We start from the raw sequence: 14708 nt of genomic DNA on the forward strand, positions 1-14708 counted from the left end.
TGCGTTCGATCAGCTTGTCTCATGGCAACCGCCGATCTTTTTTGGTTGAAATTATCTTCCATCAAATATATTCTATCATCATACTCCAAATCTTGTCCACCATATCTCATCTTTTTTACTGTATCATCCGAGAATCCTTCTATACGACACTCATCAGCTTCAACCTCTGCCGATTTCCTTTTCTTCAAATTGTTCTCTCCCTCATAAGTTCTTCTCCCTCTTCCTGACTCAATTCTTTTCCAACTAGATTTCTTGATTGGTTTCAGCATATCTTCATCTATATAATAATTACCAGCGACTGCCCTTTCAACGATTGTCTCTTCCTTTTGTCTTTCTTTTGCATCCTCTGCTTCTATCAACTGTGTACTATCCTTTTTTTCCAAAGGCATATCAGTACTCTCTTTTTCTTGTGCATACGATTCTTGCTCTCCTTTGAATTTCCTGTATATGAACATTGGGGTTGCAGCTTTTTTAAAAGAACATTAAATTGTAAACTTTCTCTTCCAAGCAAATTTAATTCTGCCTTCAGCGCTAAAGAGAAAGGTGGGTTATCTCTAACTTTAAGTTTTCCTGCAGGTTTTATCACTTGGCATTCTTGAAGGCCATGCCCCATTCTTCCACAGCCAAAACAGAAAGTAGGTAATCTTTCATATTTAAAAGGAATCCAAGATTTACTTCGATTATCTGTTGAGACAAAAATACCCCTCCTAATAGGTTTTTGCACATCTAAATTAACTCTAAGATGGCAAAACTCACCATTAATTTCAGATCTGATTATGCCACCAAAGGTAACTCCAATAGCATGCAAGAGATCTTTCTTGTCAAGCTCTGGTAAGCAAGGTCCTATCTTAATCCAAAACGAGGATGAGACAAGATTGATCTGCCTTCTTTCTATCGGTTTTGTTAAACGATCCATGATAATTAAATTCGTCCCAAATAACCATGGTTGACCTTCTAAAACAGTTTCTAAATCTTCAACAGTTTCAAACATAATAAAAAAAAGGTTCTGCCCGGCATGCTTGATATCAAATTTTTTCTTTGGTTTCCATATGCTCTTCATCTGTGCCCTAAAGCTGTCTGGATTGTAGGATTTCTCTATCCAGATTGTACATATTAGAGTTGGCTTGTCGTTTGGTTCCACCCTTGAACTCTTGACTGATAGTTGAATAAGCTCTTCTGCCAGAAGAAAGATTTCGTCTCCCCCAAACCCCTTATCGCCACCACTTTCCATCCTCTCAAGCCACAACATCCACTGTTTTCGCTAGGTTACTAAGGAGAGCACTCTTGGCTCTTTTAGGGTTTTTTATTTTAATATTATATATTATATTGACTAAAGATGTAAAAATATCTTATATAATATATAAAAAACTTTAAATCTTTTTATATAAAATTATAAAATATATAATTTTAAATTATAAAAGGCAAAATAATATATAAAAAATTTAAAATTATTTAAATTTCAAGTAATTGCAAAAAAACCTTGACATTTTAAATACATTTTAGACTTTTATAAAAATATTTTAAAGCTTATTTAAATATTTTTACCTTTTTGTAATAATATTATTAATTTCAACTAATTTATTTTATTTTTAAAAATATTTTTAAATTTATATTTTTTTCTAGATTTTATGTTTATTTTTGAATTTTCATATATTTATTTCTATTTTTCATATTTTTTAATGTATATATACATTTAATAGAAGAAAATGTTTGTATTTTTATATAAAGCATTGCATGATACTTTGTGATTGGCTATCATATTTTTTAACATCTGTAAAAAATGTTCTAAAAATATAATGGATGCATACTTTAGATTCCAAATTAGGAAATGATTGATTCTTTAAGTACCAAATTGAGACAAAAATATTTAAGTATCAAAGTGTGAAACTAAAAATACTTCAATAGTCAAATCGTGAATCAATCCAATTTAAATTACCAATATATTTAAATGGTAATAAATTCTCAAATTTAAAATGATAAAAACAACTTTATCCTTTTAAGAGTTTAAGCTTTTTTTACTCCAAATTTAAGGTTGCTATTGTACATAGAAATGAAACAAAATTAGATATTTAAAAGTTAAAATATTAAAACAACACTAAAATAAGTTGTTATTATTTATTTATTTATTTATTTATTTAATCATACACTTTCTTTTAAAAGTTTATTTAGATATAAATTAAAAAGCAATAATTTTTTCACCTCTCATTTGTCACGTGGCACACACCTAATTGTTCCCTTTCTCTCTCTCTTCTTTTTTGCATTTCATAAAAGAATTAAATTTTAATTTTAATCCTTTTAATATGTCTAAATTTAAATTTAAATTTATATATTTAATTTTTAACATAATTTAATCCTTATAATTTCTAATGTTATTAAGTATTCCACTTGACACTTTTTTTTAGGTATTTCTTATGTTTTTTAAGTTATAAGACAACCCTTATATAATGTTAAAACTTAATATTTAATTTATATTTTTAATTTAATTTGATTCAATATTATTTTTATTATTATACGATTTTTTATTTAAAATATCATAGTAGTGAATTTAGTAGAATAATTTTAATAGTGGTGACTATTACACTTAAATTTTAAATTCGAAAGTAGAGAACTAAATTCTAAATATACAAAATGTATATAAACTTAAAAGCATATTTTAATCTTTAATATTTTATTCTATAATTTCATAAAATAATTAATCAACCTAAAAATTAGTAGAATACAAGTTAGAAGAGTGAAAGGATTATTCAGATGCTTTAAAAAAGGCAAACGACAAAGACGAATGAGAGTCTTACGTAAAGTAGTTTGTCCACATATATATACAGAATAATATTATTAAATAATAATATGATTTCAAAGTTTTGGATAAATGTGATCAATAATTTTGGAAAATTTCTTAGGATAAATATTAAATGATTTTAAATTGTTCTTCCAAATTTAAATTATTACTTGTTAATTTTGTTTGTTTATCTTATCTATATATATTTTATAGTAATTTTAAAAGATTAAAATTATATTATTATTTATCTAATTACGATCATTATTCAATATTTATTTTCTTTTTCGAAAACAATATATTGTTTATGTTCATTTTACGGTTCATAAATATTGATCTTTTCTAGATTTATGACTATTGTTGTCTCTCTCAATAATATTATTTCTAAAATTTGAACCTAAATCCTTCTTTTAAAAGTGTAATATATTTTACAATTATACCCAACAACTATTGATATTATTCACGATTTCTTTAAATAAATTTAATTTTTCACAAATATTAAATTACAACATTAAAAAGAAGCTTCTAAGTTTGACTTTATCACTTTCTTACAAATCTTGCGTATAGGGAATTTGACTACTTATATGTTGCTAAAATTTGTAAGTTTTAATTCAAGGAAAATCCAGAGATTTTTGGGGTCAAACTTAAACTATATTTTTTGAAATGATTGACGTGATCGTCTCGTGATAAGTTTTTAAATTTATGATTGATCGTACTTGAAAACTAACTATTATCACGAAAAAGACAAGCGCACCTATCGAGCAGTAGTATAGTTTATAGCAAGACTGGAATGTCGAACCCATAGGAACTAAAAGTACTAGTATTAACCTTCTTTTTATTATCTAGCCTAAAAATAAGGGGATTTGTTTTATCTAAACTAATTAACTAAATTAAGAATGCACAGAAAGTAAATTAGGGAAATACTTTTGGGAAAACTGACTGATTTAGACAATACCCAAGGGAAAAATCCACCTAGACATAACTTGTTATTTGACTCTAAATTAGATGATTTATTCATTTGACTTGATCCGTAGAAATTCCTAATTTATATTATTATCTCTCTCGAGACTAACAACGTCTAACCCTAGGTTGATTAATTGAAATCCCTGTTCTAATTAAAACCCCTAGTGTTGCATTAACTCGATCTATGGATTCCCTTATTAGGTTTGACCCTAATCCGGCAGATTTATGTCACCCTATGTCTAGGGGTGCAATCAACTCCGCTTAATTATGCTAGATCTACTCTTAGACAGAGACTTTTGCTCCTCTGAATAAGCACATCAATACTTGAATCAATATCCTGAAATATTAAAGCAAGAATTAAGAACACATAATTAAGATCAAATCAAATATTTATCATATAATTCAGAAAATAATAACAAGATCCGTCTTAGGTTTCATTCCCCTTAGGTATTTAGGGGATTTAGTTCATAAGTGTAAAAGAAAACATCTCAAAAGAATAATGATAACAAAATATAAAGAAACCTAAAAAACTCGAAGGAAAGTGAAGGGAGATCTTCAGTCTTGAAGGAGAATCCGGCTTCTAAGATGGATCAATCGGCTTTCTTCGAGTAGTTCCTTCCCTCCTACTCCGCGTTTCCCCTAAGTGATTCCTCTAGGGTGTTTAAATAGGCTTTAGAATGCTTCCAAACCCTCAAGAGTGCCCTTTTCCGAATAGAACTAAACTTGGGCTCGACGGGACACGCCCGTGTGTAAGTGTTTCAAACTGTGTTAGATTCTGTTGAATAGACACGGGCATGTGGTCTACCCATGTAAGGAAGTCCAGGCCGTGCTAGAGTCTGCTAAAACTAGACGGGCATGTGGTCTACCCGTGTAAAGAAGTCCAAGCCGTATTGATTTCCCACGTTGACCCATTTTCTCAATTTTTGGCCCGTTTCTCACTCTTTTTACTCTCCTATGCTCACCTAAGTATAAAACATAAAATCAAAGGATTAAGAGCATCAAATTCCATAAATCTAATGATAATTCATCCAAATATGTGCTAAGCATGAGATAAAAATATGTAAAAATTATGACTTATCAATGATAAATGTAAATTTTATCCTATATTTTTAGAGTTTACAGTTAAGGCAATTAGTTGAAACTGAAATTGTTAATACATCTAACAATTTATTGAAAGAGCACTTTATATATTCGAGATGTAAAATGAACAGAGCAAGGATTCCTTTCAAGATTCAGAATAGAAAAGTTCAGTTTAGTACTCTGTTCTTATTCTATACTAAATCGCTGTAAACCTACCTTCTAACGTGGTATTATTCGCTGGCTGATCCAGGACCTATGGCTAACATGACTTCTATTGATTCCGCTATTGCTGAACCGAGCTATGCTTTATTCAATAGTGATCGTGTGGTCAATTCGTTTCCGCGTCATGATGTTGTCAAACTTGATGATGGAACCTACATCCAATGGCAATAACAAGTAAGACTTGTTCTAGATGGCTATGATCTTCTAGGGTTTCTCGATGGCACCTTACCTCCACCATCTCGGTTTATACAAGCACCACATGGATCTCTGGCACCAAATCCGTCGGCTCAAGTGTTTAAGCAACAAGATTGTCTTCTAACATCGTGGCTTCTCTCCAGGATCAGTACTGCTTACCAAACCTCCTTCACTGATGCTCAATCGACATGCGATGTTTGGACCACGTCAACGAATCTGTTTGTGGCGGACACTAGTGCCAAACATTCGCACATCCGTCATGAACTACACTCATTAAAAAAGGTAATCTATCTATTAAAACTAATTTAGCTCAGATTAAGAATTTGCGTACGTTGTTGGAGACTTTAGGTTCACGAATTTCGAATAAGGAAAAGAAGGAAGTGATATTTGCCGGTCTTCCTCGGATTTGAGGCCATTATTTATTTGTTCTCATTGTCAACTACTGCTGTGCCCTTCCAAAGGTTGGTCGATACTCTTGTTAAATGTGAGAACCGTCAAGCTTGTGCTATCCATGATGTTCCTCTCCATACCAATCTCGTCGAAAACACGCCAACACAAGTGGTGGAGAAGACTGTCCATAGAGGCCAGTCATTTTCTCAGGGACAAGGGCGGAGTTTTTGATCGCAGTCTCAATGTTAGATCTGTAAGATGTTTAACTACCTCGCTTAACGGTATTTTTACCGGTATCATTGGAACTCTAATCCGCCACCGTCGGGGCCTCCAATGTTGCATCAAGGTGATTTGCCCGTGCCCTCTGTTTAGCTTTTCCTTCGATGTTTGGGCCGTCCTCTGCTTTTGCTTAGGCATTGCCGCATGATGAGCTGGTGTATGAGGGGTGGATGCCGCAACCAAAGAACCATAGGGTTGCATATGCCTTTAGTCAAAATCAGTTGGACAGTGGTCAAAATAATTTTAGAATTATGGGTCCATATGGTGGACCGAATCATGGAATACCATCTTACTTGGCACGTGGGCTGTTGGTGCCATATCCATCATATAGGCCTGTACTCTTGGTGATGAATCCACCTAGGCCAACTCATGTTGGGCCGAATACCTTTGGGGGCCAAAATGTTGGTGCTAGGCCATTTGCTTCCTCAAATCCGTTTGAGCCTGCTTCTAACTATGTTCAAATTAGCCCATCACCTGGGTCGGGACAAAATGTTGGTCCTACCTCCGTTACTTGGTAGACTAAACCACGAGCCCGGGTGTATACTGGGTTCGACACCTACATTAGTCTTCCTGGCTTAGGCGACTTACATACCTCCGACTACTCTGATTTTTTTGGTTCCCATATAAATACTACTCAGTACGGGTTTAATGGAGATTGCACTGAATCCCATATTCCTATACCAGTTGGCACCGCGTCATGGTACCCCGACTTCGATGATAGTAATCATGTATATCGCGACACTTTTGCGCTCAGTGATACCATGCCGTATTCAGGTACATCCCCTCTACTAATGGGTGATGGAACACCTGCTGTCATTTTGTTGGTTGGTAATGGGGTATTACCTACTCAGTCTAAATTGCTACGGCTATCTAATGTTTTATGTGTACCAAGCATACGAAAGAATCTTTTATCTGTGTCTCAGTTTGCTAATGACAATGATGTTTTCTTGATTTTTATCCAACGTATTGTGTTATTAAGGACATCAAGACTTGGGAAACTTTGCTGAAGGGTGTCTACTTAATCTACTGAAGTTTCTTCTGCTGCTCATATTGGGATACAAAATAAAGTTACGGTTTGTTCAATGTTCTCTTTGTGGCATAACCGTCCTGGTCACCCGTGTGCTTCTGTAGTTAAAAATGTTTTAGAAAAATATGGTATTGGTTCAAATAAATTCTGTCTTGATGGTGTATGTATTGCATGTCAAAAAATGAAGTCACATAAATTGCCATTTTCTGTTTCAACCACTACATATGCTCATTTTGAATTGATTGTATCTGATCTTTGGGGACCAACGTCTGTTGCTTGTGATAATAAGTGGTATTATGTATCGTTTATTGATATTTGTATTCGGTTTACTTAGATTTATCTCATTCATCAAAATTCGTAGACTATCAAGTGCTTCACTAGTTTTCAATAGCTAATCAAAACACGGTTTGGCAAATCCATTAAACAACTGTAGAGTGACTGGGGAGGCGAGTATCGTGCCTTCATGTCTTTCCTAGCCTCTCAGAGGATTATTCATCGATGAACTTGTCCCTATACTTCTGAACAAAATAGAGTGGCTGAGCGTAAACATCGGCATGTCGTTGAAATAGGCCTCGTGTTGTTAGCTCAAGCAAATCTCTCCATGGAATATTGGAGGTATGCCTTTTGTTGTGTAGTGCATCTCATTAATCGACTTCCTACAGTAGTTTTACAAGGAGAATCTCCATTTAGGGCTCTCTTTGGGCATGATCCCACATACGATCATCTACGAGTGTTTGGTTGTTGTTGTTTTCCATATTTACGACCATTTTTGGCACATAAATTAGAGTTTACGTCTCAGCCTTCCACCTTTTTGGGGTATAGCTCTCAACACAAGGGTTATCAATGCTTGTTACCAAACAGTAAGGTTGTCATCTCTCGACATGTTATGTTTGATGAGAATAGGTTTCTTTCATCTGAGTCTACTTCAGAAGGTTCTGTTCCAGTATCAAAAGCTACTGCTTCATGGGTGTTCCTCTTGTTCAGCAAATCTCTTCTCAACCCCTTGAGGTCTCTGCTGTTCTGCTGGTTTCGTATCAAGCTGACACTTTTTTGATAGGTTCTAGGATGGTCCTTGAGTTTCAGCACTCCTGTTCACCACCGACTGATACTCCCAGTCCAGATTTTCCTTTGCTTGTCGATGCTCCCTGTTCCACGAGATCTAATGATGATACTACATCTTCTCATAGTAGTCCGGATTCTCTTTTTCCTGTTACCAACACTCATCCTATGGTAGCTAGGGCTAAAGCAGGTATTTTCAAACCATGAGCTCTGAATGTTGAGCCATCTAAAATTGAGGAAGCTATGTCTACCTCCGAGTGGCGGGCTGCTACTCAGGCTGAGTATGATACTCTTATTCACAACTCTACCTGGGAACTTGTTTACCTACCACCTAACCGTAAGGTCATCGGCTGCAAATGGATATTCAAAATAAAGTGAAATCTTGATGGTATCATTACCTGCAAGAAAGCTCGGTTAGTTGCTAAGGGTTGTTCTCAAGTTCCTGGATGTGATTTCAAAGAAACGTTTAGTCTAGTGGTGAAACCTACTACCATCCAAGTTATTCTATCCGTTGCTGTTTCAAAAGAATGGCCACTTCGTCAAGTCAATGTAAATAATGTGTTCTTAAATTGTGATCTTGACATTAAAGTGTTTATGCAATAACCTCCGGGGTATGTTAAGTGTGATTCCAAAGGTACACATTTTGTGTGTCACCTGAAGAAAGCTTTTTCATCAAGCTTCGCGTGCGTCGTTTGAGAAGTTGAAGCAATTTCTCATCTTTATCGGGTTCGTTGGGTCTAAATATGATGCATCGTTATTTGTTCGAATCCAGTCTGATTCTACCCTATATGTGCTTGTATACGTCGATAACATTATTATTACCAGAAGTTCATTCACTACTATAGATTGGTTTGTTCGAATATTAAATGACAAATTTTCGCATAAAGATCTCGGCATTCTTCACTATTTTCTCAGGTAGAAGTTACTCACTCATCCTGGTGTCTACATTTATGTCAAAAGAAATATATCCGTGACATTCTTGCGCGGTGTTAGATGACCAATGCAGAGAGTGTTCATACGTCGATGGTCAGCTCATCTACTATGTCTAAAGATAATGGCGAATGGTTGAAGGACCCGACTGATACAATAACCTTGCTGGTGCTCTCTAATATGTTGTTCTAACTAGGCCCGATATTGCATATGCAGTAAATCGGATCTGTCAGTTCATACATAATCTTACTACTACTCATATGGTAGCACTGAAACACATTTTGAGGTATTTGTACGACATTCTTGATTTTGGGATAGTCGTTCATCCGTCTGCTCAATTGTCATTGATTGGATATGCCGATGCCAAGTGGGGTACTTTGAACAAACTCTCGTATCATGGTCTCTAAGAAGCAGCAAGTGGTGTCGCGGTCTATGACAGAGGCAGAATACAGGAGCCTTGCCGCAGCCGCAAGTGAAGTTACCTTGTTACTTTCGTTACTTCAAGAACTACAGCTTAAGTCTGCTGATACTCCAAATGTATGGTGCGATAGCTCAAGTGCAGTTGAGGTTGCAGCCAATCCTATCCTACATTCTAAGTTCAAGCATGTAGAGCTAGATCTGTTTTTTGTACGTGAGAAAGTTGCGGATAGATCGCTTATGGTTGGTAAGGTTCCCGCCTGTGATCAAGTGGCTGATGTGTTCACCAAGCCACAGTCAGTAACGTCTTTTACTCAGTTTCGTAATTTTCTTCAAGTCTTTCTCGTCGAGAAGATGGGTGGATGTTAGAGTTTATAGTTAATGCAGTTAGTTAGCTAGAAACTGAAATTGTTAATATAGCTAAGAATTTGTTGAAAGAGCAGTTATGCTAGCTCTTTATATATTTGAGATGTAAAATGAACATAGTAAGAATTCCTTTCAAGATTCAGAATAGAAATGTTCAGTTTAGTACTCTATTCTTCTTCTATACTAAATCGTTGTAAACCCACCTTCTAACGTGTTGGAAGGTTCAATTCTAAGAAATGAAAATTTAAAAAAAAAAAAAAAAAAGGGAAACAAAAGTTAGGGTTCATTTACTACAGGTAAGGCCAAGACACTAATACATAGCCAATCACTTGGTACTTCCACTTACACTTCAACTTCAACTTCAACATTTCTGTTTTGCTTTCTGTTTGGTTTTCCCTCTTAAATAGAGTTTGGCTTGATTTCTTTTTCATTAATCTGCATTGTGACTGGAGGTAAATAAGGATATGTCTTCTGATACTGCAAGAGAAAATGCATCTGCAGTTGATTCATCTATGACTGAATGGAAAAATGACATGGGAAATTTAGACGATTTAGAGAATGAGGATGACTATCTCTTTAAGGCATAAGACCTAGAGTATTCTCATATGGAAGACAAAAGGGTCAAATTGTGTAATACAAGATACTTCATCATTAAGAGTTTGAACCACCAAAATATTCAACTATCAATTGAAAAAGGAATTTGGGCTACTTAAGTCATGAAAAACCAATTTTAGAAGATGCTTTTCATAATTTCGTTTTTGTTATTTTAATATTTAGTGTCAACATGAGTGGTTTCTTCCAAGATTATACCCAAATGATGTATTCTGTTGGATTGAGGCGATATAATGTTTAGAGCCAAGGAAGTGGTAAAAGTAATCATTGGGCTGTAGTTTTAAGGTCAAATGCCTCTGCTTAAATCACCTGCCTTTCCAAAAGACACTACACCTTAAGAACCCATTGAATGACTACAAACCTATCAAAATCAGCAGGGACTGCCAAGAATTACCTCAAGATATAAGGGGAGCTCTTTGTGAACTCTTTAATGTGAGTAATGACGTGGATGTTTTGTTGAAAAAGGATGATCTAGCTTCAAAGAGGCCTTGCCTAGAACATCTATATTCTTTAGAAGATCAAGATTATAGTGTGCCTCCGCTGCATGTACCTTTACCCTGAATTTAGTTCTCTTTCAACAAGATTGCAAATGGCACCTTAGGAAAAAATAGTTTATCATATTTAGCTCAAATACTGATTGAACTAGTACAAATTAACTCTCAGTTATTGTGACCATTGTTTAACAGGGTCTTAAAATTACAAAATATAATATAAATATAGTTTGGGTGTCCATTATGCATGCTAAAACTTTGAAAAATGCATCAAGAATCCACTTACAATCTTAGGCTTCGACTGCTTCATCACTCTAGAGATATCTAAACAATGGGGCTGCCGAAAATCTCTAATATTGATTAGCTCTGCCATGCAATCAATGGAAGATATAGATGAGTTCAAATATTTCAAGGCTGAGGATAATCAAAGTTAAGCTTCAAGACTACAAGGGAAGCATATTAGCAAGAGTGTACTCTCTGTTAGACTTGTCAATTCTGACCCAAACTCCATAACTTGACCCAACCAACCCGGATTCAAACCTAATTTAATCATAAAAGTCATCCCACACCTAAATTGATCTGAGCCCAAAATGATCCAAGCTCGTAATGATTTGACCTGAGAAACCTAAACTTAAAGTGCCCTGAACTCGCAATTGATTTGAACCCAAAATGATCTGAAAATTGTAGCAAGATGTCAAATATACAGCTCATAGGAATATGACTTTCTGACAATCATAAACTTTGCCGCAGGGCTTACACCTTTTTTCCACAGACAAGGAATGCATATGTCATTGAAACATTATTCTTCTGCAGTTTTAACTCTCATCATTAAATAACTTGTAATAAAACCAATAAAATAAGAAAGATAGATGCTTTTGAAATCAAAAGGAAAAATCCATGGAAATAAAAGAAAGATCAACGGAGAAAGGAAGGGGGTAGATATGAGGGTAAACAAAACAAATGGAGATAGAGGGATCAGAGCAGAAAAAATAAAAAAGAAAAAGAAAGTGAATGGGAGATTAAAACCATATAGGAAATTAGCTATTTAATAATAAAGAAACATCAAAGGAACAAAGTACATGGAATAAGAAAGTAAATATTCAAGGAAGGAGATCGAAATGATTAAAAGATAAGATACAAAAGTATACATATATGCAAACAGAGAAGAAAATAGTGAATAAATAATTCTCAGCATCTGGACTAAAATTATTTAATGGGATAGCCATGATGGTTTAAATTATCATTGATATTACTTGAATTAAGGTCTAGGCTTCTTAGGGCCGGTTCTTCTGTGCTTAAAAAAAAAAATATTTCTGACTCCAAAAGAATTTTTGGAAGAAAAGTTGTGCAGAACAAACTGTTTTTGGCTAGAATTTTTGGCTTTTTAGAAATGCCTTTCAAAAGCACTTTTGAAAAGGAGAAGTTAAAACTTTTAACTTTTCCTCCCTCAAAAGCACTTTTAGTGCTTAATTACTTTTTCATTCTCTAATAACATAGTACTTTTCCTTTTTTTTTTGTGCTTAATTACAAATGTGTTAAAATCGTTAATTAAAAATAAAAATATTTTTAAAATACTAATTAAACAAATCTTTAATGGTTATATTTAAATATTTAAAATGTAGTTTATATAATCGAATTAAAATTTATAAGTAATTAATATTTATTACTTAAAAATATTTAAAATTTCTATTTCATATATTAAAATATTAACAACAAGTTATAATAATTTTTTATATTCTTACTAAAATATAATAATATTAACTAATTTAAATTTTATTTAAATACATATTTGTTACTTGATAATAACATGTCTAAAATGGACATTTTCTTTCTCAAAAGCACTTTTTGACAATAATGCTAAACACTCAAATTTTAAAAAGTACTTTTCCACAGCACTTTTCAAAAACATTGCCAAACTAGCCCTTAGTGAGGAGGGATAATTTTTTTTTTTAGAACAATTTGTTTTGTTATTTATAAACTGCTATAAAATTGTAAAAAACATTATCTCAACTTTAAAAATAATAAAACTTGTACACAAAAGGACTATGCCCCAATGCCTCTCTCTCAAAGACTAAAGAGATTTCTCTCATGCATTTGCTTCTGACATCACCATGATCAGCACAGCAAATGCCTAAAGGCAGTAGAAAGTTCAATCTAACAATTATTTTCTAAATTCAGAAGCTAATAAATGTTTAGCAGACAGAAAAACAATGCAACAAGCAATAAAAACAAAGAAATTTAAGCAACTTGTATGATTCTATGAAAATTGTCAATATATCAAACAGATCTGGGTATTAGGCTTACCGTTGACTGGATGGCTACTTGGGAACTCAAATGCACCAGGAGGAAGTGGATCAAATTGAATTCCGAGCACTGGACCATCTTCTCGATAATGCCTTCCCATCTGCCTCTTGACAGCACTAATAACAGGATTCTCACTTTGACCCCTAACCTTCAAATATCCAGATGGCTTATAACCTATGCTTTTAGAACTTGAGTTTGTCTGCACAATTGCTCCATTTTGTGTAGGTTTAGCTGAAATGTGCATGTCATAAGGATTCCCACTTTTCAAGAAAAGCTGATCGTGCAAAGACAGACTACTTTCAGAAGATGGATCCTCCATCTGAACGCCATATGGATATTGATGACTTCTACGCTCGTATGTGAGGTCAGCAGCTGGAAACCCTTGGCCATGAATTATTCGACTTTCTACCTCCCTCAGATCAATATATCTGTAATCTCCCTGCTTAATACTGCCACAAGAATCTTGCCTGAGCCCGCTAACATGATCCTGGATAACACCACTAGAATAATCATGTTGCACATTAGCGTAGTAGTCATCTCTCCTTTTGTCTTTTAACCTTCTGTGACAAAACCAACTAGATATCTGCTTTTGTGTCAACCCTAGTTGAACAGCCAGTTTTGCTTTCATTTCATCTGAAGCAAATCTTTCGTCTGTAAAAGAACCAAAAACCTTTGGAAACAGAAAAAACAAAACATTTCAATTAGAAGACAAGAATTATTACCTTTATAGAAGTTCTCAAGAACTATAACCTGGGCTGGTGTTTTCACCGCTCTTTTCTTATTCACATCCAGAGAAACTTTATCCTCTTCAATCTGCACCTGACCTGAATCTAAAACGATAACAAAGAAATAGAAACAAAAGTATTAGATATGATAAAATTTAAGTATAAAAGTGAAAAAGATTAGTTAACATGCTGCTATGCTTAATAATAGAAATCAGAGTTGTCACAGATATTTATAATGGATTATTTTCTATCAATGAGAAGAAGCAGAATGGGTCCTAACCAAATACATAAAATAATGTAAAACAATGAAGAGGCATAAAATATTGTAAAACAATGAAAAGGGAAACTCCGTTGAACTAAAATCTCATCCAAATAACTGAGTCCGATGAACAATTTTACTATATTCCTTCAACCATTTGTACAGCTTCACATTTGTCAGATTATACTCTCCACAATCTCACTTTTACATGCAATGATCCTCTTGATATCTCTATCATTTTCATAAGGTCCTCAAGTTACAACACCTTAAGAAAATCTTAAGCAAAATAACTGCCCACATCAGCTAGCTCTAAAAACCATTTCTAGATATCATTGAAGACCAGTAAAAACCATTACACCAGAAAAGGAAGCACTTTTAAGGGTGGTATAACAGAATAGGTTATTTTTCTTGTTACGACCCATCAAATCTTACCTCCTCCAACTCATCTCCAACATTCATAATAAATAACCAACAGAACAAATAGCACTTAAGAACAGGCACTGATAGTCCATACCTCAGGGATCTTGCTTTTTTTTCCTTCCAAAGAAACATCAGTCAATTTTTAAATTTTTTCCTTCTCACTTTGCTTTCTAGGTCCAAACAATAAAAAGTATAT

At 34.0% G+C, this 14708-nt stretch overlaps 1 protein-coding gene and 1 pseudogene across 2 annotated transcripts; one reads left to right on the forward strand and one right to left on the reverse strand.

Annotated features, from left to right (window-relative positions):
* Nucleotides 1–4107: 4107 nt before the first annotated feature.
* LOC108478228 (homeobox-DDT domain protein RLT1-like) lies at nt 4108–14079 on the reverse strand. 2 transcript variants are annotated; one of them, XM_053030536.1, is made up of 3 exons: nt 13831–14079; nt 13109–13741; nt 4108–11170 (listed from the first exon to the last, which is right to left on the reverse strand). In XM_053030536.1, the coding sequence occupies exons 2-3, from the start codon at nt 13734–13736 to the stop codon at nt 11055–11057; spliced, it is 744 nt and encodes a 247-aa protein (XP_052886496.1). In that variant the 5' UTR covers nt 13737–13741; nt 13831–14079; the 3' UTR covers nt 4108–11054. The 2 variants fall into 2 exon arrangements, with proteins under 2 accessions (XP_052886496.1, XP_017636152.2); XM_017780663.2 differs by having other exon boundaries at nt 13109–13759; nt 13831–14077.
* On the forward strand, nt 10101–10874 carry LOC108485254 (zinc finger CCCH domain-containing protein 45-like; annotated as a pseudogene).
* Nucleotides 14080–14708: the final 629 nt, after the last annotated feature.

This window comes from Gossypium arboreum, chromosome 7, assembly GCF_025698485.1.
Source record: "Gossypium arboreum isolate Shixiya-1 chromosome 7, ASM2569848v2, whole genome shotgun sequence".
Lineage (NCBI taxonomy): Eukaryota > Viridiplantae > Streptophyta > Magnoliopsida > Malvales > Malvaceae > Gossypium > Gossypium arboreum.

Bases quoted from the DNA above. Each gene is read 5' to 3' on its own strand.
- LOC108478228 (XM_053030536.1), bottom strand. From the start codon at position 13,736: ATGAAAGCAAAACTGGCTGTTCAACTAGGGTTGACACAAAAGCAGATA. The intron at 11,171-13,108 runs GTAAGCCTAATA...ATTGCATGGCAG, and splicing joins AAGTAGCCATCCAGTCAACG to AGCTAATCAATATTAGAGAT.